Here is a 27,012-nt window from a genome sequence, read left to right as displayed (position 1 = left end):
CTGTTTTGCTTGATTGTATATTTGTTACAAGGATTTTTTTTCTTTTTTTTCCCTTTTCTTCACAGTTAGACATAGATGGGAAAGGAGAGAAAAGAAATGTTTTTAATTTTTAAAAAATTTAATGGAAAAAAAAAAGAAAAATGGGCATAAATTAACAAGTACATTGTGAAAGGGTTCCCTGGAGGAAGAAATCTCATGCTCTACTCTTAGATGCCAGTTCTTCCTTTACCTTTGCTTTTTCAAAGTCTAAGTCTTTGCCAATCGTGGTGAGCAAGCGGCAGAGGCACTCGAGGGACTCCTCATCATGGTTTTTCAGAAGTTTTACTACACAGTCGTGCATAATGGCCTCTGTTAGCATTTTGAGTTTAAAAAGCTCTCCAATGAACTTGATGTTGCCAATGGATCTTCGCCGGGCTTTGTCCTTGGCTTCTTCTAGTTCATCATGAAGTCTTGTCTTCTCCTCTGGCTAGTGTGGGATGGGAAAACAGAGATCATGGTAAGGGAAGATTTAGGGAATTATCAGAACCTAAACTTGGGGGCTAAGAGTCTTTGTACTGAAAAATCTTCTGTACGTATTCCTGAAATAAACAAGGTATTTGAAGGATTGGCTCCTCAAGTTCAGGTAAAATATGTAAAATCTTGAAAGCTACAATGGACTCTGAATGGACTACAGATCATCTCGTTCATTCTCTCACTTCAATCAGGAACTTCTTTCCTAGCATGCCTAATGAGTTTATCTGCTCTAAAAGTAATAAGGAAGTAAACACTGCTTAGGGAGCCCATTCTATTTCTGTCCATTTGCAATGGATATAAAATTCTTCCTCATGCCAAGATGTGAAATCTATCCCCCTACAATTTCCTGGACCCTTGTCCTGCCCTTTGGAAGTCAACAGAGTAAGTCTGATCCCTTTTCTCTATGAGAGGTCTTCAGAGAATTGAATAGGACAATCTCCTCCTCCTCTTTGTCAAAAGTCAGAAAATATCTCTTCCTTTATAACAGAAGACAGGTGTTCACTACACGCCAACCTGTCATGGCCACATCAGACAGATGCGGTCCACTCCCCAATGTGGTACTGCCTGCAAGTCCCATTCTTATCTGCTCAGATACTCACCGCAGTGGCTGCTTCAAGTTCTTTCTGCTTTTTTTCAAAGACATCATCATCTGCTTTATCTTTTTCAAACTCTTTCTGGCAGCGATTCAGGAGCAGCTTTCGGAAGTTCACTGTGTTCCCAGGCTTGTCAGCCATGGGCACTTTTAGCTGTATTCAGACAGGGAAATGTGCAAAGCAACATGGTTACGTTAAGAGCCACCAAGTCACACTTTCCAAGGAGCTCTTTCTGTTGTTACAAACTTCTCCTAGAACTCCTAGAACAAGGTAAGGATCTTGCCAAAAGCATCACTATAAGCAGTTGCAGGCATTTCTGAATTTAGCTGTAAGAATTTCATTGCGTTTTATCCAAGAAATAACAAATACTCCTTTTTCATTAGTGATTCCGTTGCTTTGTTTTCTGAATGCCAATGCCCTTAAATTTTAAATCAAAATGAACCAGCCAGAGTTTTTAAATTTTGCACCTTGATGACCAATCCAAGGGCCCTAAATAGAAATTATAAAAGAAAGGGTAAGAAAAGTTTTCCTATACACAGGAAAACTCATCCAAGAGTAAACCCTATTGCGACACTAAAGGACAAGAAGTTACTACTGGGGTTTAATGAAACATATCTAGTCTCCTGTAGGCCATTTTTGCACTCTGAATTCCAACACTTTATCTGATTACTTTTTCAAGTCCAGAAAAATTTGCCTAATTGAAGGACAGGTAGTTCTGCAGAAGCGTGGTTTCATTAATAAAGAAGGACAGAATAAAGGGTCCACATCAGAGGATCACTTGGGTAAGAAAGAGATGCTTACAGAGTTTATAGCTTCAGTGAGAGGTTCTGAGTGCCAAAGGATGCCATGGAATAATACAAAGCCTTCAGTCCTAACAGTACAGTACAACTGCAGGAAACTTGTTTTCTACAAGTATCATCAAATGGCCAAGCACACAAGCCAGAATAGCATAACGCCTTTAACATCCCATACTACCATGTCTGCATGTGATTGCTGATGTGTGGTGGGAAAGATTAGGAGAGGCCCTGGCTTAGGAACTGGACCTGAGATTTCACTGGCCTAAGGAGCGCTCATAGGGAGTTCCCAGATAAGAGAACTCCTTGTCCCTCAGGCCCATTGGACCTGCTTGTAGTCTCACAGTCCCACAGACTGACGTTGACCCAGCTCTTGCTGGTTCCAAGGCTGCCTATCATCTCCTCTGCTACACTGCCTGGGTGCTGTTAAGGGGGAAAAATGTGACAACCACCCCAAATGACTTCATACATAATTGCAAATCATGTGCCCTTGGATACAGTCAGAGGGACTCCTGCTCTCCAAGGGCGGAAGCTTAATAAACACTGATGGCAGATTGAGACTTAAGTTGCCATGAGCAGTTCTTCCTGGAATGGATAAAACTGCTTGGAGCTGCAGGGCTGAACTGGAAGTCAGAACTTCCACAATTCAGATCCGACCTCAGAATCTTACTAGTTTCGTTATCTTGAGCCAAGTCACTTAACCTGTCTTAGCATGTTTCCTCATCTGTAAAATGGCTATAAACAGGGGCTACCCCTGGCCCCTGCCCAGGCTGCTGTGAGGGTTAAATGACGTAACACACATACAGCATGCTCTGTAGGCACTACCATATTACTACTGTTGCTGCTCTTCTGGCTCTGTGTCCGTGACTTTGCCCTGATCCCGGCCTTCCACTGCACAGGGCTCTGTGTGGCTGACCCACAGGAGGCAGGCGCCCGCAGCAGGGGACCAGCTGAGCCAGTGCTTGGAAGCTCTCTGAGGAGTCCAAAGCTGCCACCCTTAACTTGTAAAGCAAACCCCTGGCAGCACCTACATGTCACGGCAAGAGAGTTCTTCAAGGAGAACTACAGAGGGGCTATCAGCACTGAAACAAAACCTCGCTGCCAGGAAGGACTGTGGCAATGGCCGGAGGCAAGGCACTGCCCTCAGAGGATGGCCTCTCCAGGGACACAGGAGTTTGGGAGGACAGCATTGGACTGCCTCAGATTACTTTTTAGTACATTGTGAATATAATTGAGGTGGACCAAAGATTTGCTGCAAAGACAGCGATGTGCACCACCTCATCCATTGAGCATTTATCAAGCACCTATTATGTGTCAGATGCTGGGCTTGGAGCTAGGAATAAAAACAAAAAGAATGAGAGCAGAGTTTGTATTTAGAAGAGGCCATATAGAAAACCATGTTTACTAGTTGGCTGACCTTGGCCAAGTCCACTACCTCCTGAGCCTCGGTTTCCACTTCCATCAAAGGATGGCTGTGAAACTCCACAAAGATGAGGGATGTGAAAGCACTTTGCAAGATGAGCAATAATATGGAACAAAAACAACAGTTTTGTTCCAAGCTGGGAAGTAGGATTGGCTACAATATCAAGCTGAAGTAGAATAGCAGGAAACAGAGGGGCATTCTTTCAGCAAAGGAGCAATATGAATACTCTGAACATACAATAAATAGCAGGAAGACCTGAAAGGTTAAGTCATCACATGAATGGGTTAAGGAGCAGACCAATTTTACATATTTGTACACATATAACGTAACCGAGATTTGTCTGTCCCATATTTACACATGAGGAGCTACACTACCAACACTTTTTGATTTAAAACTCAAGGAGGGTCACTAGTATATCAATATAGATGTCTTTAAACACCCTGCCACAGTTGGGCCACAAAATCTAGTTTTAAGGATATCATCTATACTCATTGTGGCCAACTGAGCAGGTGGAGAAAATGAGTCAGGGACAAGGCAGTTTTCAAGAACTAAGATTAAGGAAACATCTTTCTTCTTCAGAGGCAAGATTATTACAGTAAAAAGAACATTAACTCTTAATATAGAAGCGATCAGGAAAATAATTAGTCAAAAGACACATGGGAATCGGTTAGTCGGATAACCAAATAGCAAATGTGATTTACTGGACACTAGGAATACAAGGCAGATTACAATTAACTTCCTGATAGGAGTAGATCAGCTTGAAACAAGCACAAGTTGAAGCTGACATATAGTTCATTTCTCACAAAACCAATTGTGCACCCAGGTTTGTTTAGCTTGGGGAAAACTCAATAGGAAAATTCTTTTTCTTGAGGAAAGGGATTTTTAAGAAACTGTTCAGTGAGTTTTACTGACTAAAGAAATCAGCCAGCTTTCTTGTAACCTGAAAGACCCATTGTACATCACTTGTCTTCATGTGCATCAAGTCTCTCGATGCCCACATGGCTCAATTTTCTTAGGCATCAAGATTATTAGCATCAGATCACTATTCTTGTTCAGATAGCAGTAGAGACCAGGGCCACTATTGTTACTAGTCTATGTATTTGGAGGGGATAACTTTCTTCCAAAAGCATAAAATTCACCCAAAGGTGGAGGAGGGAATATAAAAGTTTGAATGAAAAGTTTGAAAAGCACATGATGTTATGAGTCTCAATCACTGGTAGAAATTGTTCAAATCTGAGGGTCAATGGTAGGTACCATTTCTGGAAGGAGAATAGTCAGATATAAGCTGAAATAAGGCTCAGAGGTTCCTTCCAATCCTAATACTCTGCAGTGATCTTAAAGTGGGAACCAGGGTCAATATCTATCTCTGTCGTGGCCTGATGTCACTTCCTGAGGCAGCTGAAGAAGCCCAAGGTCACCCAATAGCCACACTTTTGGAGACAAGTGGGGTGCACTTGGAACCTGAGGAGCGAGGGGACAAGAGCAGGGAGTCCAGCCCTTCTGCTTCTGCGACCCCAGGTTTCTCCTCGTAAAAGAGAGTCCACAGTTGTGGTCATGCCTAATTCTTATGTGGGAAGAAATACTTCTTTAAAAAAAGAGTACTGAAAATGTATGAGTTTTTATTCTTGGCAAAATGCTTGAGACCATTAGGCTTCAATGCAAATTGGAAGAGGAATCTATCCAAAGCATTCATGAAAATCAAACTTCTAGGTCCTCAGGAACACACGGACTCCAGTCAGGGAACATTTGTGTTTTGTGACTCTGTTGCCATTATGAGCACAGGCAGCACACAATGAAGAGTTGGTTCTGAGGTTAGGAGAGACTGGAGGCCATCAATAATCCCTCCCTCTATATACTAATTCAAGACAGGTCATTCATCCTGGGCTGGATGGATTCCACCATGCTGACCCCATCCTGTTCTGGACAGTTCCATGGGTTAGGAAATGTTGGATTCCTTGGACCTTCCACTCATGGCTCCTATCCCCTGAAGGCTGAGAATGACAACAGTGCTGTTTTATACTTCTCTCGGACAAGAGAATTCTTCTTTATTCTCATCCACGCCAAACATTCAGCTCCTTCCAGTGATTCTCCTCTGGTGGGATAGGAGCTCCTTCCTCATCCTGGTTGCTTTCTTCTACATACTCTCATAGCCGAAATGGAATAGGTGTGTAGTCTAATAAGGGTCCCACTGAGAGCAGGCACCATGATCTGGGACACCAGAATCTTTTCAGTTCATGACTTTTAAAAAGCTCTGACAAGGTGGCAGAAGAGGAAAGATGCAATGTTGCCTTGGTGGGAAAGGCAGCACTTGTGCTTAAAAGATGCTTGGAACCACTGACAATACACACTCTAATACAGGAACCTGCTTATGTTCTGAGTACAGTACACATTGCTGGGTACCTCTGATGCAGGTTGGGGTCATCGGGAATACCTGGCTACGAAGTCCTGTTCTCCCTGCAAGAGGACTGGATATCACAGATGGGCCATTTTGGAGCCCTTTCATTCTCTGGTTCTATCATTATTCCTTACTGAATGAGATTAAATAATAGGGTCCCCAAGAAGGTTCCCATCAATGTCATCCTTCATAACTGATATCATGAGATCAGACTAGCACCAGTGCAAAAGGTGAATTTAGGGTTAGGGTTAGGTCCAGGATGTCAGCATGAACACTGGGGAAGGCAAGGTCTCTACATTTGCACATGTCACACTTCTTTTGAGCTATTGCAATTCTGCTTTGCATTTATAGTACACTGCCTTCTTTCTTGCAGGCATGCCGTGCTGGATAGTCCTTATTAATGCCTTCCAGGTCTCACAACTGATTCCAAAGCTCTTCAGAGACCCCTTGAAAGTGTTCTTGCTTCACTTCTTTGAGCTGTGAGCACTTGCCTTGGGTGAGCTCTCCAAAAAATAAACATTTAGGAAAACGTACATTTCTCCACAATTTCAGAATTTCTCCACAGGGTGTAAACCACAAGCCTATAAATGGATGGCATGGCACTATCTAGTGCAGAACCTGTTTTATTGGTCTTGTCAGGTCAAAATTAGCCCAAGCAGCAGAGAACTGATAGCCCCATTTCATCTCAGCCTCAGAGTCTGCACTGAGTGCACGATCATCTGTGTACAAAAGTAATGCACCAACTCTTGTCACTTGAATCTTGGCTCACAACCTTTTCAAATTAAGCAATTTGCCATCAGTATGAGAGCTGACACCTCAATGCCACGTTTGACCTCTTTGAAAATGTCTGACCACTCTGCTGAAAACACCATGCTAAAAAGCATGCATCAAGCAGATCCCTTTAGTTCACTCTCCTGATGACTGGGAAAGCATGAGAGCGTTGTGCATTATCCAGAACCTGTGCAGGTATGTCACCACAACACTGACACACTTTTGTAGACAACCCAATTTGACCATCTTTTGCCAGAAGTCCTCTGACTTCTGACTCAATATCAAAGGCCTGTGTCAAATTGTGGACAGACATCCTGACTCAGGGGCCACTTAGCTGCCCCAATGTCATCCATTTCCAAACTTCCATTATCCCCCTTTGCTTATGAGCTATGAAAGCCTGCAGCCAGCCGCACCTCTAACGAGCACCAACCCTACACCTTGAACTGCCGATCAAAGCTTCCATACGTTAGGATATGTACACAATATGGGTCTGAAGACCTCACCAGTACCTCTCCCAGGTCATTAAACAGATGTGCCCTTATTCCTTGATTTCTTCCAAAGACAAAATCAGTCTGCCAGTTCACCTAGACTGAAACTAGAAGACTCATCTTCAGTGTATCTATCTCTTCCCCATTATCACTTCTTATGATTTATTTAGGGACGACTCTTTTCATTATCTTGGATACAAATCAGGCCCTTATTACCTCATGCCTGAATTACTGTAGTAGTAGTCAAAACAGGTCTTCCTGCTCTCCAAGCTCTCCTTAATCCTATTAATTTTTCATACCAATGATTTCTTCATATTATGTCCTGTTCAAAATTTAAAAAAATCAATGGTTCCTCACTACTACCCATCATATCCATTCTACTAGACTTGGAGGTCTGGATTAGTGATTAATGGGAAAATCAAAATCTCTATAGTAAGTTAAGTCTTCCTCTGTAAATGAGGGAGTTGGATACAATAACCTATTACATCTTTTTCATCTTATAATACTTATAATGCTGTGCTTTCTAAGTACTTATCCAGGCAGGCTTTTCCCAGTCTTATCTACCACTCTGTCAACTCCCTCTATTACCATCTTTTCCACCTATTTATATGAGGCCCATTTTTACAGGTCAGCCTCCTCTATAAAAGCTTTCCTTTCGCAGTCCACATAGATCACTTACTGTGACAGTTTCTGGTATTCAACACATGCTATCTTTCTGTGTTTACCATAAGTTGCTAAATAGTAAAAAACACAAGAGATCATGATAATTAAGTTATAATCCAAATGACAAGAAGGAACTAGGTACTGATAATCATTAAGTGTGGTAACCAGGAGCAACGAGAAGAGGAAACACAGATAGTCCATGGCAGTTTTATGAATGTAAACCTGGAAAGACCACCTTGGGACATAATCAAAGTGGTTCTGGTTCCCCTTTCTTGCTCTGCCCTAGATGTGGCAGCATGGAAATCCAGCTACAAAGGCTGAGAGGTAATGATCAATTGTGTTGAAAGAGACAAAAGAATGTGGCAAGGAAGAGGAAAATAAGACCTGGATTGTGGAGATTTATAATGAGGGATTCTGTTAGCTAAGCTAGGGATTCTTCTTCTGGGAGGCATGGACTTGTTTTTAAAAACTTTTTGTTAAGTACATTTCAATAGAATTGGTTTCTGTTATAATTATATACAAATTTTGACACATTTAGCCCCCATGACTCTAGGTTCCAGAGGCTTCGTGAACCTCAAATCACTCACAAAACTCAGAACCTCAGAATTAAACAATTTTGCACATTCTTTAATATCTAAGATCACTAATATCTAAGAGATTAAAATCAGAAGATTATGTTCAGCTTTCTTTTGTTACAGTAGTGTGAGAGCATATACTCACAGACCCATAGCTAAAATTGCTCATGCACTTACCCCAGCATTAATTTTTCCCTATATTCTAGTTCTTTTATCTTCTGAAACTAGGCAATATGGGGACTCTTTTTTTCTAAGTGTGTTATGAAATCAAAAAATGTATAAGTACATATATAGTATATTTAAAATAAAGGCTGTTTTATACAGGGAAGCACAAAAATTCAATTAAAATGCTAAAAACATACTCTCCCCTTTATATAATCCCATAAACACTTCTGGGAGGAATACATAACAATGACAGAATACATCTTATAGGGATTTCTGGTTTTACTCCTTCCTCTCTTACCGTTACTAAACACCGACACATGTTTGCATAAGCCACAGAGAAGCTGGGTTCATCAATAGCCTTCTCAAAGACTAGGTCGATAACTCCTTTCAGCCGTTCCTCTGTGTCAACAGTGAGCTCTGCCACCTGCTTCATCAGCTGGTTGAACATCTGTGGCGTCAATTTATTTAAGATGCTCCGAACCTTTCGGAAAAGCTCCTATAAAGATTATAAAAAGAATATCCACAAAATTCATGAACCTATGTATACTTTATGAAATACACTAATTTAGATTTTTTAAAAGTCCAATAAAACAGATTTATAGTGAGTATTTTTCTTGCTTTCCTAATTGGGAGGAGAGATGGGAGAGAATTTGGAACTAATAATAAAATAGCAATACAAATATTAAATTCAATATTCATTATTATTAACAATGTATACTGATTAAAGAAATGAAAGGTATCTGATGGAATACACTATCAGAAAAGCAAGGAAATTATTTTTGAAAGGCTCTAGGGGAATAAAGCTAGGTTTCAGGAAGGAAGACATCTGCTTCAGTTGGAGTAAGAACTTTCTAATCAGAACTTCTTCATAGATAAGTACATTTTCAGTTGCAGGAAAGGTTCAAGCAAAGATCAGATGCTGCTACAGAACAGTTTCATGCATAGGACAAGTAATAAATTCCATGACCTCAGTAAGCTCCCTTCTAACTCTAACTCTGAGATGGGACTTTTACTCCTTTCTGTGACTTGCCCAACTAAATTCATGCTGTTATCTAAATAATTTCTCTAAAGTCTATTTTTGGAACAAAGAACACAGCAACATGTTTCTATCCTGCTTGGAAAGAGGCAATACTTTTCATGCAAGTCTACAGTCATTAAGCTTCACAAAGGAACGTCAGGGTGAAAAAAACAAGAAGAAAAAACACTGACTCAAATTCCTTCAACAAAGATGCAAGAATGTCTCTTTTGTGCATGGTACTGAGGATCTGGCTGAAGATACAAAAGACATCAAGGTCACAGCAGAGACCAAGTCCATCAGAAACTTATGATCCAGTTAGGGAAATAAGCCTCATCCTTGGAATAATTAATAAAACAGTACAGGAAGTATCATAAAATTCAGAATATTAGTTGAAGCTAGAAATTCTTGAGGAGAAAATGACACAAATCTGCAAAGACTTATATAAGTCTTATATAATGAGAAAGAGGGATAGAAAGGAGGACATTCTAGATGGAAGAACAAAGAGGAACAAAATCTCAAGAGTTGAAACATTACAGAATAAGCAGAGTCAATGTGGAGGCGAATGTACATGGGTCAGAAGGTTCATATTTAGAAGAAGTGGGCAAGAAGGCTCTAGATAGAAATTGGGCTTTATCCTGGAAGTAATAATGGTCCTCTGAAGTCTTTGAGAAGAGCCATGATTTGATGAAGTCAATGTTTTAGGAAGGATTACTCTGTTTTATGTATATACTGTACTAGACATGGAAACATGTTTTACATGACTTCCTGTGTACAATGAGTATTGTTATTTCTTGCTTTCTCAGTAAGTGGGGAAAGGGGTGGAGGGAGGGAGAGAATCTGAAACGAAAAATAAAAACAAAACTTAAAATATATTTAAAAAAACTGGCAAATAGAGCAGGGTAAGACTGAAGTTAGAAAAGCAAAACAGGAGGCTCATGATAGTTGTGTATGTAAGAGGGGAGGATGGTTTAGAATAGAGGTTTTTAACTTGTGGCAGAATCCCTGAAAATTTGGATGAGGAAAAAAATGACATCTTTATTTTCACTAAGCTCTAGCTGAAAGTTAATTTTATTCATTAGAGTGGTTTCAAAGAGATCTCCCCAAAAGATTCAGAGCAGCTAGTCTGGAACCAAGTAGCAGAAAGAGACCCTTGCATCTCCTGTTGCTGCAGCACGGGGGCAACCCAGGCTGTGCAACATTATGAGCTAAGTGAACTTCTTGAAGTATAACACAATACTTTCCAAAACTGATCCTGTATTTCTGACTCCAGATTAAGTTTAATGATAATGGAATAGTTCCAAATCTATTTCTAAAGGCAAAACAAAGAAAGTAAAGAAACCCCCTCCCCCCATATATCCCTGAGACCAACACTAAAATGAGGATCTTGGGCGGGGGGTGGGAGGTGGGAGGTGGGGGGGTAGGGGGTGGGGGGAGGTGGAGCTCAGTGCTGTGTGGGTCAGAACAAGAGAAACAATTACTGCAGACTTAAAACTGTGAGGACCTCCATTCACTGGCACTAGGATGTCTGGAAGTTTCAGTCAAATTATCTGTTTTCAAAAAAGTTTTGACAGGTCCCTAACATGCTGAAGTGTGAAGAATCCAAATAAAGAAAAATGGTACATTTCTTTACAGGAGCAGAGGAATTAATAGGGCAGAAACTCACCAGCAGTAAGTTGATCCCAAGTCATTAATCTGTTGCTCAGCAGAAATTTGAAAGATTTGTCTATAAAGGGAAAGGCAGTGCAACTAGTATTCAAAGGAAGGAGGCTTGACAGAGATAAAATCATGGAACTTTGAAATAAAGCTATAAAAAGTTGAGAGAAAACAAACCTTAGAAAAATGACAAAATTATCTCAAATGTATGGTCTATTCTGATCAGTAAACAAGTGTTCATTAAGCACTTACTATGGGCCAGGCACTCTGGCTGAGCGCTGGGGATGCAAAGGTAGATTAAAAACTGTGGTGAGGAGAAGGCAAAGGCTCCTACGAAAGACAGTATGTGGCTCAGTGGCCACTAGAACAAGGATGTCTAAGGAACAGCAAGGAAACCAGTGCTACTGGACAACAGCGAGTGCAGAAGTTTAATAACAAGCCTCGAAGCAAGGAAGCCAAAGAACGGATTTTAGATTTGATCCAGGAGGTACCAGGGAACCCCTGAAAATGGTTGTGGTCAGATCTGCACTTTAGAAAAATCACTTTGGGACACTCGTTAAGGACCAGGGACCGCTGACAGGGGCCCCACCAAGACTTGGACCAAGGAAGCGCCTGTGAGCTTTGGCATCAGGCCGACTGTGTGGAGCCAAGAGGAGAAACCTCAGATGACCTGAAGGCTGCGAGCCTTTGGTGTGCGGAGCAAGGCAAGCCTGGAAGAAGAAAGGGCAGGAGAGATGATGAGTTCTCTTTTGGACCCGCCAGACCTCCAAGAAGACATCCAAGCTGAGACCAGCTGGTGATGTGGAGCTCAGGAGAAATGTGAGGGTCTATAAAACTGGGAAGTCACCGAATCCAGGGGAGACCACCAAGGGAGATGGGAAAATGGAAGGAGACGAGCGGCCCAAGGACCAGGCCTGAGGGACCCCCCCCAGTCAGTGGTCATGCAGATCAACCGAAAGCTAAGCAGTGATTAGACAGGCAGGAGAGCCAGGAGGGACCAGCCCTCGGGAAGAGTCCCGAGCTGGAGGAAGACCGACATTGTCACAGGCTGCAGGGAAGTCACGAGGGATGAGGACTGAGAAAAGGCCACTGAGTTTGGAAGTGAAATCCTTTTAGAAGAGTCTGAACGCTTACATTTATTGAAGGAGAAGATTATGACCACTCCCTGTCCTGGAGAAGGCTCACCTGGGTCTTGATGTTTTCAGGGTCCTCAGCCAGGCTGTCTCGTTTCTGGCTAGGCTTCCAGGCATTCTCTGCCTTTTTGAGATGGACATCTTCTTTCACAGAAACCGTGATGATCTTCCTGGGCTCTCTTCTCTGGCTCGGCTGAGATCTTCTGGGGCCAACGTTCAACAACTAGGACAAGAACATTCCTGATTATATCTACACAGAGGACTCAACTCTTCAACTTGTTCTGATGCTCAAGACACAGCAGCTGGAGACTGTAAACCATTCTAGATTCAAGCAAGGTTTGGGGTTATGTAATGTCAGGGATGTGGGGTTTTTTTCTTTTGAAAGATGGAAAATGTTTGCTCTGGATCCCAGCCCAAGGACAGATAGGGTTTTCAGTGACTGACCTTCTCCCTCTCTCCAGTATGAAAAAGATCTGGTGGTGTTTCTCTTGATGACACAGTTTTTTAAAATGCTGATTATTAAATCTACTACAATCAAACTGTACTCCTCTCCTATGCATACATTCTAAGAATTATTAGGGAAAAAGCCTAGTCCTCTTTCCCTAAAGCATAAAATTACTTTCTGCACATTCTTGACAAGTAGGTACCCATCCTTTGTGATTTTTACAACACAGTATACAAAAGTAAGAGCACCAAATCTGCCAAAAAATAAATATATTTCCACATTCATAGAATTTAACAGGAACATAAATAAATCCCTTACAATTAATTTCTGGAAGGTACACATTGAGATTTAGCTTTTTCTTTTGGAACATCTTATTTCTTAAGCTGGACATTAAAGAGAAAAAGGAGGTGTGTATAACAAAAGCTTGTCTGTATTATCTAAATTGCATTTAGAAACAGAACTTGTTCAATAATTATGTTCCAATATAAGCTTCCTGCTGCCTGTGTTTCCCCACCCATGTGGAGGCCTGTCTATATACAGCAGCTAACACAATATTCCTAGCTCTCTCTGTTCACCTGGGTTTATGAACTCTTCATACTCTGCTGCAACCAAGACATGTTACCATGTTATTCTCGTCATCAAAATTAAGGGATGTAATGACAGGGAACGAGGGATTCAGCAAAATGTGACATCCTGTCCCATAAAATATTCATCACAGTAAAAATCCTTTCATTGCTTGGTTATCATCCTTTCAATTTATATGTTTAGGTTGACTCTCTGGCTGGCAAGCTAACTGCTTGGTAAATCTGAGATACATAATGTGCTGACAATCACCTCTTTTTCTGTCATTTAACTCTCGAGTGCTGTTAAGAAGCTATCACAATTTAGTTCCCCAAACCCAATCTTATCAGCTAGAATTCCATCTGGCTTGAGGCCACCACACTGCATGTCACCACTCCCATGGAACTTCAAGGAGAAAAGATATGTTCTCTATGAGAGCAAATTTAGAGATAAACCCCAGTCTGATGTTTATTCATGAAATTTTAAAAGCTCTGAAAGGTTTTACACAGACTGTAGTCCTTTCAGATCTTCCCTTTACACTTTGCCATTCAAGCTAATTAAAAATGGCTGTGCTGACAAGGAATTGGCAGCATTAATGTAAACTGTTCCAGCACTCATTAGTGCCAATGGAACTAAGATCAAACAAAATGTAGGCGTTTCGGAAAGCCAGTACCACGTCCTGTGACCAGCTAGAAACAGACAATGTTAGAACAGGAAGGCAACATGGAGTCAGAGAGGCGGAAGGGACTTTCTTCAGGGGCTCTCTAGTTCTAACTCAAAAAGAATCCCCTGCTAAAACAAACTTGACCAGTGCTCCTCCAAACTTTGCTTGAAGATCTCTCAAAAAGGGAGCCCAGTGTATCTGGAGGCAGCCCATTCCATGTGAGTCACGATTGTTTTACTGACCCTGACTGAGCCTAGTGTGACCTCTCTGCTGCTCTACTTACTCTTCTTGGGTGTGGCCTCTAGGACCAGACCAACCCGTCCTCTGCAGGACAGACCTCTCAATCCAGCGCAGGCCTATCATCCTCTTGGGATTATAGGGTCTCAAAGCTCTTTATCATCCTGATTGCCTTTCTCAAGATACTCCTGCTAATTAATGGGTAGCTAGAGGGTTTGTGCACTCCTTGCCCCATTATCTCTGAGCTTCTAGTACACTCAAATCTCAGTGAATTGCTGTCTACTCATGCTTCCTCCATCCTAGGAGGAAACACCAGCAGAGAGAGAGGAAAATCTGAGTGGCCAAAGTGAAGCAATAGAACCTCAACTGAAAGTGAAGTCAGTTCTAACTTCTAGATCTCTGTTGTTGATGCAATAGCGCTCATTATTGCTATAACATTCCTTGGCATGGTTTGGAAAAAATTTGCATGCTTTTTTTTTTTTTTTTTTTTTTTTGGGGGGGGGAGGAGTGTGTGTGGAGAGTTGGAAAACCAGGGCAGCAGGTGGTGAAATGAATAGAGAGGGCAAGGTCTGGAGTAAAAAGGACATATCTTCCTGAGTGCAAATCCTGCCTCAGACACTAGCTGATCCTGGGTGACTCACTTTACCCAGTTTCATCATCTGTAAATTGAGCTGGGGAAAGAAATGACCAACCTCTGCCCTCCAAGAAAACTACCATTTCCAGAACTGTAAATGACTGAACATTATCATCAAGTAATAGTGAAATAATAACGAAGCAGGACATTCTGCTAATGAAAGGGTAGCAATGAGAAGACGACAGCATTCTAGAAGCAGCATTTCCTTGCACCGCAAGGAAAATATTTACTGCCAACACTTTATATATAAAGAAGAAAAATCAAAATATTGTCTGTGTGTGATAGCCTAATGTCCACTTCTATAGATTAAATGCCTTCTGCAGAAACTGGGAATGTCTCACACTTAAATTTATATCACATGACATTTATTTTTATCACAGTATTTTCATCCCCAAATATTGTCAAGAATTGCCACTGGGTACATTTAAAATTAGAGTAAAATGAAAGAAAATGCATTTTTTGGTTAACTTTAGGAAGCAAATTCTCTCTTGCTTGCAAAGAAATCAAATTCCCACCTCTTTGGATACTCATGTATTTGCATCAGGAAGATGACAAATAGCAGTTACATCTACTCTTTCTACCAATTTATAAAGATCTTTTCCTCCAGGAAGTTTAAAAATGTTAAAAACTTAAAAACTGTTATTGAAAGATTTCATTCTAAAGTAGCTATCAAAGGAAAGGACAAAGCCACAAGAAGTTCACTGGTGGGCTGCCAATGGTCTAGAGTTCAGTACTTAGAATTACAAACTCATATTTCGTTGTTATAGTTATATAACTAGTTATATTTCTGAAGCAAGGATAATATTGTTCATAAGTGTAAATTGTTTATTGAATTTAATGCAATTTATATAGATCTATTAATTTCCTTAAGGATTTATGGACTGTAATTCCAAACAAGCCTAATTAGCCAATGATACCAACTGTCTATTCTATCTGACCAGTTTTTCTCACATATATAGTAAACTATTTTATATAGATATATATGTTTACATATACACATTACTATGCTTATGTGGATATGTGTTGCACATGTGTGTGCATACACACACACACTTCTGCAAAAGAATGGATAGCCTTCATTATCAACAAAATGGAAATTCATTTAACTGCTATGTAATGGTGTCAAATAATTTATCTTGAGTCCTTTTTCAGTTGTGTCCAACCCTACATGACCCCTTTTATGGGTTTTCTTGGCAAAGATAATGGAGTGGTTTGTTATTACTTTTCCAGCTCATTTAACAAATGAGGAAACCGGCAAATGGGGAAGTGACTTGCCCTGAGTCACAGAGCTAGTGTTTGAGGCTGCATTTGAACTTGGGTCCTAATAGCCCCAATATAGGCGCTGTGTCCACTGGTGCCACTTAGCTGCCCTTCAAATGATTACTAAGTAGCTTCTGGTGTCTTTTAATTTATAAAGTGCCTTACAAGAATTAACAGCTATAAAATCTCAGTTAATTTTGTTAATATCTCATCCTAACCAATGGAATTCCTGGTAAACATTTCCCTGGGGACTGAGGACTAGAAGTCACTGGACCTTATTTTATGTGGAGCTATATTGACATAGAGTTATACACAGAGATCATCTGACCCAACTTTCTCATTTTACAAATGAAGAAATTGAGACCCAGGGCGAGAAGAGAGTCAGCTGCAGAATCGATGGCAGCTAGAAGCCAGGGCCCAGTTCCTACATCCACGGTTCAGCCTCACCGGCCCATGAGGAGCTCCCATTCCTGCCACGGCCCTTGTGGTGGGTCCTCACAGTGGGGTTTGATCACTTATAAGCTAACAGCTAATACCTGTGCCCCACTTTCTTCTTCTAAGGAAATGGGAAGATGCTGATTTTTATCCCCTTTCCATTTTAGAAGCTGGTGCACATTTGTCCCATCACCCTTAGGAAATGGGTCATTCAAGGAGACATCATTAAGCTCCATCACAGCATAGATGTCTTACAACCACTGCCACCTGGCCAAGGGCACGGCCATGGGAAGCCACCCACAGTAAATGGCAGTTGAACTGATGAATTTTACCTGTATTCTATCACCAGAAGTTGAGGATTTTTCTTTTTTCAATTTTGGAACCTCTTCACTTCAATGCTAAGATCATGATTTAGTGCCTGGGAGGGTGGGGGTGGGGAGCTTTTTAGGTATCTTCTGGTCCAATCCTTATGTTCTGTTTTGTGTTATAATTATCTGTGTCCATACCCAAGTCTCCTATTGAACTGTAGGGAAGTTTCTTAAATTAAGTGTATGAGACCATGTCTTCTCCAATGATCCGTCCCTAATGCCAACCAAAGGGAATGTGCACAGAGAAAGTCCTTAAGAAAGATCTAAAATGAACCCTTTATGTATGAAGTACCTTCAAGGGGGCTCCATAAAAAAATGGCAAAGATATGAGAGGATTTACTCTATGATCATTCCATTACTAACTTTTGACTATCTTTCTTTTCAATTCATTTAAAACACTGTTGAAATGGCAAGTCTTTGCACTCTTTCCCTGCTAAAGACACTAAACAAAACTGCCCACATGATTTTTATAAAGAAACTGTAGAAATCCCACAGTCTTAAGCTCCATCAGTCCACGGAAAAGAGTCACATACAGCCTTTACTCTGCATCAATGGGGCTTTTACTTGGAATTTTTACTAAACTGCACATGAGGGACAGACAGATTCATTTTAGTTGGTCACTGAAGATGATATAGGAGTAATAAACACTCAAAGTTACTCTGAGTAACTAACATATAAGCCAATTTATAATATTTGGTAGTTTTTGGAAATTAAAGTAATTTGTGAAATATATGCAGGGACCAGAACTGGCAGTGTCTACAAACATAGTCACATTATTATTTAGTATGTGTTTCTATGATATGCTAAAAGAGAAAAATATAAATTATTGAATCACAGAATTAGAAATGAAGTAAAGGCCAGTGCTTGTCCAAAGGAAGAGTCCCTTTCCCTCTACATTAATAAAAAAAAAAAAAATCACATGACAGTGGACATGTTTCCAAAGTAATATAATAAAAGAAAGAGACAGGGGAAAAGCCCCACTAAATTAGTATTTTTAAAATACAATGTTCTAATCTTTCTCTCTATTCCAGTCTCATGTGGGACACCCATGAGAATTGTTTGTAAACATTTTTCCAAAGTTATGCTGGAATATGTTACAAAATAAACATTACTAAAATCCAAAAGTTTAAAAACACCCCCCAATTTGGGCTGCAATATGAAAAAGCTTTACAGGCTGAGATAGAAGGGCTAGAGCTAGTTAAGGTATAAGGCAAAATTAGCTGGGCTGAAATCACATCATTACTACTCCCATAAATCCTCCAATTGATGAGTTTTTGCTGTATAATATAGATACTTAGAGAAAAGGAGAAAAAAAAAATTGTGCTGTTTTGCAGAACTTAACTCTTGGTAATTGTGCTCTATTCTCATCACTTTTTCCTGACTATATTCAGTATCAGATACAGACTGAAATACCTGACATGTAAACACATACACATCTAGGTCATAATTTAGAATGGCATGTAAACATACATTCTGATAACATTTAATTCATAAAAAATGTTGTAAAAAGCAACTTAAATCTACTGTATGAGTAGGTACAAGCTCTTCTTGACTTTAAGCACTGCCAAGCACCGTATAACAAGCTGGTAAATAAAAGTGAATGTTTATGATAAAGGAAAAAAATCAATACTTCATGTGAGTGGCATATGAACAAAGCTGAGCAATATGATAAGCACAGATGCTGTTAACCATAATAATAATCTGAATGGTAAGAATAAAAAAAAAGAATAAATTTAAACCATCAAAAAGAAAGGGAAAAAAGCTGTTAAAATATGAGGTTCAATGGTTCTAGAAAGCTGCTTTCTTAGACTTTATAGTAAACTCATTTAGGAAACAGAAAAATCAAAATCTGGTTTAAGAAAAAGTTAACAACTGCCAAATTTCCAAATCTGTATGAAACTAGGAGATAGTCATAGATACACAGTGTCTTTATGATGATAATTTTATTAGATCAAAAGGTCCTCAAAGAGAGGGCTCTTTTTGCACACTGTGGTATGGAGTACATTGTGGGCATAATAATATAAATTGATGGTTTAACTGCCACAAATGCTTATGAACTTTAAATGTCTATAAATGAAATTACTTTTCCAATAATGCAGTCTTAATGCAAAGCAGATTTCAAAAATGGTCATAAAAAAAAGAGGTAGTGGGGAAATAAAAACACATCACCTTGTATAAAAATATTTAAAAGAGCATTCAGATAAATTACTCTTAACAGGGTGATCTGCAAATGTACACAAGACCCCAAATTCCTTTAGAACATTAGCATTAAGTGCTGATTGTGCCAATGAATCATGGGCCAAGGAGGCATCCCGGCCACTGACAGCTGACCCCAGCACGTTGACCAAGTGCAGAGCAGGCCCCAGCAGCCGAATCCTGCACTGCGCAGTGCCCCCGCGTGAACCGCTGATGTGCCGGCCACACCCCCGCTGAAGAGCCTGGCTGGGGCGGTGGGGGGTGGGGGCTCTGGGGTGGTAACGGTCATCTGCATTTTACCAGTACTGCACCATTTTGCATATGTCATGTTCACACTCTTATTTCTTGCCCTACACTCAACCAGAAGAGCAATAAGCGGGAAAGATTATGCCAGCCTCCCGAGCGCCCAGTAAGAAAAGGATCCAGCGCACCCCCAGAGGCAGGCTCTTCAGCGGGGGGTGAGACATCGGCAGTGGGGTGCACGTGGGGGCTTTGCCCTGCTCCAGGATCGGTAAGCCATGCCTGCTCTGCACTTTGCAAATCTGCAGTAAGAAAAGACAAAGCAAAGAGATGCCAATTAGGTGGATAACTGTCACTGTTCCTCCACCTCTCAGGACCCCAACAGAATTTAATCAAATGATTAAGGAGCACAACACCATTCCTAACACATTTGCAGGTCATTGTGAAGGAAGGGGAGGGGAGAGGAAGTCCAGACCAAATCAATGCAGACCAGCTTCTATTAGTTTAAAACCACTCAAAAGTATCCTTTATTTGCTTCAATATTAGCATGGAAAAAAAAAAAGTCTCCACCTCTTCTACTTAGTCTTCTCAGGGAGAGGAATAAAAGCAGCTCTCTTGCTGTTAGGCAAGACTTCATGGAGTCTGTGGTCAGTGTCTAACTAATTGGGTTGTAGGGAACAGGCACTTACAGGTACACCTCTTCCACCAGACGTCTGCCTCCCAAAGTCTGCAAAGGCTGGAGTAAAGTCTGGTCCTCGAGGCAAAATCCGAGGGTCCAGAGTTCGCATGGGCAATTTGGGTTGATTGATCTGTGTGAGGAAGCAAAGGAGGATTTAAAAAATCACCACGGTGTTCAAGATTTAAAAAGGCAAAGGCCTTTAAAGGTGCTACGAGCTAGCCAAATGAGGGCGAGTCTGCAACTTCTGCTCTTGGTGCTCCTGGAGCTGAGCCCCGCATAATCAGGGCGTACTCTAGGGCTTACCTGATAAGGCTGAGGTGGCTCAGAGAGTGGCCAACATACCTCTTCTGGATGGCAGAATCAAAACTGAACATTTCCTTGATCCAACACTTCAGGATACCAAAGATCTATTTCAGGAATTGGACTATTTTTCATTCCGACCATGGTTTAAGAATGTACTTTGGAGACAAAGGTCAACTTCAAAAGAACATGTATTTAGAACACTTGAATAGTTAGGACAAAGCCTATACTGTCATGAACAAAGTCACAGATTTAAGGTTCAGGACTCTGAAGGTGGTACCATGGAATATACAGGTAAATTACCTGGATTAAAGAAAGCAAACCAGTTATTTTTGTTTCACTTCTTTCATACTTCCAAAAAAGAGAGCCAATCAGTTATAGATGGGAAAAAGATGACATAGGATAACTAAGTAGGAATAAGATTTTAAGAGGATCATATAATTTGGTAAATCAAGTAAACAAGTACTTAAGAGATTACCAAATAACTCAATAAACAAACAATGATCATGGGCTCATTATGTGTCAGACACTGTGCAAAGTGCTGGAGATACATATAGAAAGAGGCAAAAGACAGCCCCTCCACTCCCACTCCCCACCCTCCCCACCCCCGCCTTCGAGGAACTTAAAATTTAATGGGAGGAAGGAACAAACAAATCTACACAAACAAGCTACATATATAATGCGTGCATGCACACACACACACACACACACACACACACACACACGACAAAAAGGAAATCAAGAACATAGGGGAGGTACTAGAACTGAGATGGGTTGGGGAGGGCTTCCTATAGAAGATGAGATTTTAGTTGGGACCTAAAGGAATCAAGGGAGAAGTCAGTAGTGGGAGTGAAGGAGAGAGAGCACAGCCAGAAAGAATGCCCCAGGGCCAAGTGATGCATCTTGTTCATGGAACAGCCAGAAGACCAGCGTTACTGAACTAAAAAGTACACCGTGGGGAGCAAGGTATAATTAGATCAGAAAGGTAGGATGGGGCTAAGTTGTGAAGAATTGTGAATGCTAAACAGAGCATTCTGTATTTTATCTTGAAGGCAACAGGGGACCATTGAAATTTAATTGAGTACGGAGTGACAGAGATGGACTCAAGCTTTAGAAAAATCACTTTAGAGGCTAAATAAAAGATGGATTGTAGTGGGGAAAGACTTGGAAAGAACTTGGAGATTAGTGTAAAGAGATGCCTGCTCCAGGGTAGGGGCAGTGTCAGCGGAGAAAAGGAGGTGGAAAGGAGAAAAAGAGATTGTACATAGATGAACTCAATAGGCCTTGTCAATAGCTTAGAATATGGGGAGTGGTGGGCATATGAGAGAGAATGAAGAGAATCCAGGATGGCTCTTAGGAGAATCTGAAAGGGGAAATTCCAATTTAAAAAGAAGCAAATATACAATGATTTCATACAAGCATACATATGAAAGGAAAAAAGAAAAGTTAAATAAAAACTATTACATATTTTAAAGACATAGCAAGTTGTATATAACAGATTTGCAGTTCCATGTGTACTCATCATTCCCCTCCCCCCATTCTACTATGTTATGGAAATGCTTGCTTTATTTCCTAAGTTCATAATAAAATAATTAACATTTTTAAAAAATTATGTAGAAAAAATGTTCCTAATAAGAGAAATGCAAAATACTAAGAGAAATACATTAAAATAATTTTAATAAGGAAAATGACAAGTGTTGGAGGGGATATGATAACGAAATTTGGTAGCACCACTGGAACTATACCTCTAAATTCACTACATTGTGTCTACTCCCCTAAGCCAGTAATATTATTACTGAGTCTATGTTCCAAAAGGATCTAAAAAAAGAGGGAAGGGACCTACACAGAAGAATATTCAGAGCAGCATTTTTTTTTTTTTGGTTGTTAAAAAACTGGAAATGTAAAAGGTGCTTAAATTATGGCCTGTGACAAAATGGAGAGTCTCAGAGAAATGGGTAGGAAATATGTTTCATCATTTATTCTTTGGAGTCATAGTCAAATATGTTTTGTTTGACAATGATATTTTTAATGAGGGGAGGGATTTTTCTTCTTCTGTGAGGAGAAAGAAGGAAAGAAATGGCAGGATTCAAGAGCTGGTGTTAGCAATGCCAAAAACAAGAAAAGAAAAAGTGTCAATGAATATTTTTAAAAATGCACATATGAGGACAGAAGAAGATTTGAGAGAGAAACAGAGATAGCTTTGGAACTGTGATTAATATACACACACTGTATATAAGAGACTCCATTTCATATATGATCTTTTTCTGTCCTCCTTATATGGAAATAATCATTTTTGTTGGTGTCCAAATTGAAAAAAAAATCTAATATCTCTATAACTAGACTAACTCTTATTAAAAAATACAAATAAACCCTCTCACCTCTACTGTGACAAACAAGAACCACAAAATCACAAGTTACAGGACCATAGGTGTAAAAAACTGCAAACAATGTTGGACTTGGTTAGTAGGTTAGTTTCACAAATTTTAATCAGAAAATTTTATTTCTTGTTATAAGACATGGCTTTCTCTTTGGTATAAGAATGCAAGAGGAAGGATATGCTGGGAAATGAAAGTGATATAAACACAAAGGATGAATAAAAATTTAAAATACTATCAGATAAGTGCAAAATCCAATAACATTTTGGGAAATAAAGATAGATTTTTTCTCTCAAATCACACATCTGAAATCATAGAATCAAAAAATTTTTTGAGGCAGAGAGGATTTCAGTGCTGTCTCAGTCCAGTGACCATGTTTGTCAAAGGAGGATACTAAAGCTAAAGAAAAATGATAGGGAAAGGTTGGGGCAGAATGGGGATGAGAACTATGCTTCCTAACTCTCAGGCTGTTGCTCTTTCTACAACACAACACTATCTCCTTTGAAGTCAGAAATCAAAAATTTAAAAAAGCACAGCTTTCAAAACAGAGTCTCTAACAAGTGCTAGCTTGACTGCCCTAGAGATTTCAATTGTCAAGGAAGCTCCAGTCTGTCCTGATCCAGAATTCTCATCCAACTCTATACAGTACAATCCCAGCAGCTGTCTCTTGTTGTTCCCTCTTCCATTTTGGGCTTTTGAACTGACACTCTCCTGGTCCTGGAATGCTCTTCTGCTAGCGCTTCATATTTTGTTGTTGTCTGAAGATCACACAGGTGGTAAAAATGGAATCTGAAATTGTGTCTTCTGCTTCCAAATGAGCTCAAGTTTTATGCACATGTACAAATTAATTAACTGCTCCCAAAATGCAGATGGACTAGATAACAAAGTTTCCAGATATTTTACATATTTTTATAACTAACTTAGACTGACTTTCTGTAGAATATATTCCTGTCTTCTGTTAGTAATATACAGGAATGCTGATGACTGCCTATTTTTTAATCTGTAACTTCATAGGTTTTCTAAGAAAACTTCACATCACCTGCAAAGAGGGACACTTTCTCTTCATCTTTGCCAATGTTTATACTTTTTAACTCTTATTATTATTGCTATCATTGCTAGTAGTATTGTCAAGTAAGACTAAAATAAAAAGGACATTCTTAACTTACTACCCTTATCCTTCAATTTACTAGGAAAGCTGTCAGTGTTTCTCATTGAAGATGATACTTACGATCATATTAGTCAAGCCTGGGCTTTTTTAGGGTCTTATAAGTGAACGACATATTTTGTTGAAGGCTTTTAATATGTATATCATTATTATTTATATGATTAATTATGGAAACATTTCCCCAATATTAAATCTCCCTAGTATAACAACTTTGCTATAAATCTATGTTAAGGAACCATTTTTTATATGTTGATAAATTTTCATGCTAAAATTTTACTAAAATATGAGATCAACTTTACTTAGTAATACTGATCTACAGATTTTTCTCTGCTTTATTTCTACTTGGTGTAAGTATCAAGATGACATGTGTATCACAAAGTTTGATAGAGTGCCTTTCTTCTCCATTATTAATAAAGGTTATAAAGAAAAGTCACTCAAATTAAATACAAAATGCATAATATACGGCCTATGTAATGACAAAGTTCTACATTTAAAAAGGGAAAGAAAACCCTAAAAACCTGAAGTTATTCTGTATCATAGCTCCACTGTACCAATATCAAAAGACAAAATATCTAAAATCAACATAGCAAACTTAAGAGTACTACCACCTAGTGGTTACTTTATATAATCACATAAAAATTTATAGATGAACTAAAAGATCAAGAATAATGAAGAGAAAAGGAATGTAGAGGAATCGAGCATTATCGATATTACAAAGTATTGATTATCAAAACCATGTCCCTAAGTTTAAAAAAAGTGGGGGAATACATCAATGGATAAGACTAGATAAACAAGATCTAGAAGAAAAGAATCTAGAAGAAAAAAAACAAAAACAGGAGCCTAAGTTCCATAAATACTAAAACACAAATTTTTGGGAGGACTTTTGATTTATCAAAATCTCTTGGGAAAACTGAAAAGCAATTTGATGGAAAATAGATTCAGACCAGTATCTTATAACAATAGCAAGCATGAAATAAGACAATTTAAATATAAAAAGATGCTATATTAAACTAAGTCAAAAGAGAATGGAAGGATGCCTCTTTACATTTATGTGGTTATGAGAGAAACTGTTTTTGTCCATATTGTTAATTCTATCAATATAGTCTGACTTGAAACTTAAGAACTACAGTTTTCTAGTCTTGTAACACTTGGGGCGACAAATTCCTATTTATGATAAGTAGTTTTAAATTCATGTTTATTACAAGGATAGAGTCAACTATACTCCGTTCAAACTCAGTCTTATTAAAAGTTGTTTTTTCATTTCTTACTTTAGGGAGAGAATTATAACCAGGGAGGGGACAAAAGGAATCACAAAACATGAAAAATAATGTTGATTGTATGCAATTTCCAAGCTTTTACAGTAAAAATTAAGGAGCTGTCTTTCAACTGGAAAATAGCTGAACAAATTATGGTATGTGACTGTGATGGATTGTTATTCTATTATAAGAAATTATAAAAGAGATAGATGTCTTCAGAGAAATCCAGAAGGATCTGTGTGAACAGTAAATCAAGCAGATCCAGGAGAACAAGGGGATCATATCGCAACTCTAAAGACAAACACTTCTGAAAAACTTTAAAAAAAAAAGAACCCAAACTATCAATTCAATGGCCAAGGAGAACACTGCATCAGATTGATTCTGAAGTCTGGAGTCTACCAGAGTGCAGCTTGAGAAACTTTTCTTTTTTTTTTTTAAAGGAAGGAACAGTTGATTTTATTGTACAAACATAGCAGCTCTGTAGTTAAAAAAAAAGTTTTTTTTTAAAGTTTAATTCATGGAATCAATATAAAATAAATTTCATAAAATGATACCTTCCACTGCCATTTTAATATCTTACTTGAATTTCCCAGTTCAAGAAGAAACCAAAAGTTGTTATGAAAACAGTCGAAACATAAAACAGAATCATTTATTATTTACTTGACCTTCTAAAACAATTCATAATTTTCTCTGCTACACTGATTTAGAAAATGACTGAAATATCTGTCGATTACAGTTAAAAGTAAATTATCCTTATTGTATGAATAAACTAGGTAAAAAATGTTTTAAAACTGCTCAGAGCCATCAAGCACTGTTTAATTAAATTGAATAATATGGTAAGCTACAAGGAACCTGGAGGAAACAAAAAAATTCTTAATTCTTATTTGTAAAAGTTTCTGTGTAAGATCACAATTATCAGAAAGAGGTCCATATCAATTATCCTATGTAAAAGCATGAGTACATCTAGGTTACCTGTGAGACATGATTTTTGCACATGGCCAGTGAGGGAATTTGTTTTGCTTGACCATGCATATCTGTTATAAGAATCTAGCTTTTATTTCCCCCACAATGAGTGGGAGGAAGAAGTAAAAAGCGGAGAAACAGCTTTTTATTATTTGTAAAAATAAAAGGTTTTGCATGATTGGGTATAAATCTCTGTATAAAGCATCTTTAAATTAAATTAGAATTAAAGTCTGGTTCCAAAAAAGGAAATCAGAATAATGTTTTGACAAGAATAAAAAGGTTTTCTAAAATAAAAAACACAAACACAACCAATCACATTCAAAATGCACATGAACTTTCTCTCTTGGTGAAACTAAGACTTGGAACAACCACTCTTGGAAAGTAACTTAATTAGGTAATAAAATCAAAGAAACAGTATACATTTTCTCATCTAGAGCAGTCCAATTTCAAATATTCCAAAAAATTCACTAACAGATGGTCACCACAATCTTCAGAGTCTACAAATAAAATTACTTCTAGATTGGAGAATGAAAAATTATGGTCTAAAAGATTATTGTGCACAAGAAGCAATGAATTCAGAGAACAAGTGGAAAGACCTGTGTGAACAGATATAAGTAGAGAGAACAGAACTCAGAGAAAAATATTGAGTAACTGCGGTAACATAGATGAAGATGATATTAAAAGACAACAGGTTTTAGTGCAGTGACTGGTATTGGTTCCAGAAGCCTTTGCTCTCTGTTTAGAGGTGGTGGTGTAGATATTTTGACTTTGGTCACCGTATCAGATAACTTTCTTTAAAAAAATTTTTTTTGAAAAAGAGGGTGCTGTAAAAACTATGAAAAACAAAATTTAAAAATGTAGTTTTAAAAAACTAAGTTTGCATTAAAGTTAACACTTGAGATGGTTTCCCTCAGGACAGGAGTTCCCAAATTAAGAGTCTGTGAACTTGTTTTCTTTTTGTTTGGTTTTTGAAGTATTTCAATACTTGTGTTTCAACAGAGTTTTCTTTTCTAATCTTATAATACCTAAGTGCATACATACATTGTACAT

At 38.9% G+C, this 27,012-nt stretch overlaps 1 protein-coding gene across 11 annotated transcripts in view; it reads right to left on the bottom strand.

Moving 5' to 3' along the window:
• EIF4G3 (eukaryotic translation initiation factor 4 gamma 3) overlaps positions 1-27,012 on the bottom strand; it is a 386,518-nt gene that overhangs the window by 41,736 nt on the left and 317,770 nt on the right. For 6 of the 11 annotated variants that reach the window (XM_051988328.1, XM_051988325.1, XM_051988326.1 and 3 more), the window contains 6 exons: positions 19,914-20,033; positions 19,416-19,526; positions 12,237-12,407; positions 8,679-8,876; positions 1,113-1,259; positions 230-466 (listed from right to left, as the gene is read on the bottom strand). In XM_051988328.1, the coding sequence (XP_051844288.1) occupies positions 230-466; positions 1,113-1,259; positions 8,679-8,876; positions 12,237-12,407; positions 19,416-19,526; positions 19,914-20,033 (984 nt within the window). The remainder of the gene's footprint in view (positions 1-229; positions 467-1,112; positions 1,260-8,678; positions 8,877-12,236; positions 12,408-19,415; positions 19,527-19,913; positions 20,034-27,012) is intronic. The other 5 variants (XM_051988320.1, XM_051988322.1, XM_051988323.1 and 2 more) reach the window with 1 other exon arrangement.

The sequence above is a fragment of the Antechinus flavipes genome, chromosome 3 (assembly GCF_016432865.1).
Source record: "Antechinus flavipes isolate AdamAnt ecotype Samford, QLD, Australia chromosome 3, AdamAnt_v2, whole genome shotgun sequence".
NCBI lineage: Eukaryota > Metazoa > Chordata > Mammalia > Dasyuromorphia > Dasyuridae > Antechinus > Antechinus flavipes.
The sequence above is the reverse complement of the archived record's forward strand: the minus strand, read 5'-3'. Positions and strand labels throughout refer to the sequence as shown.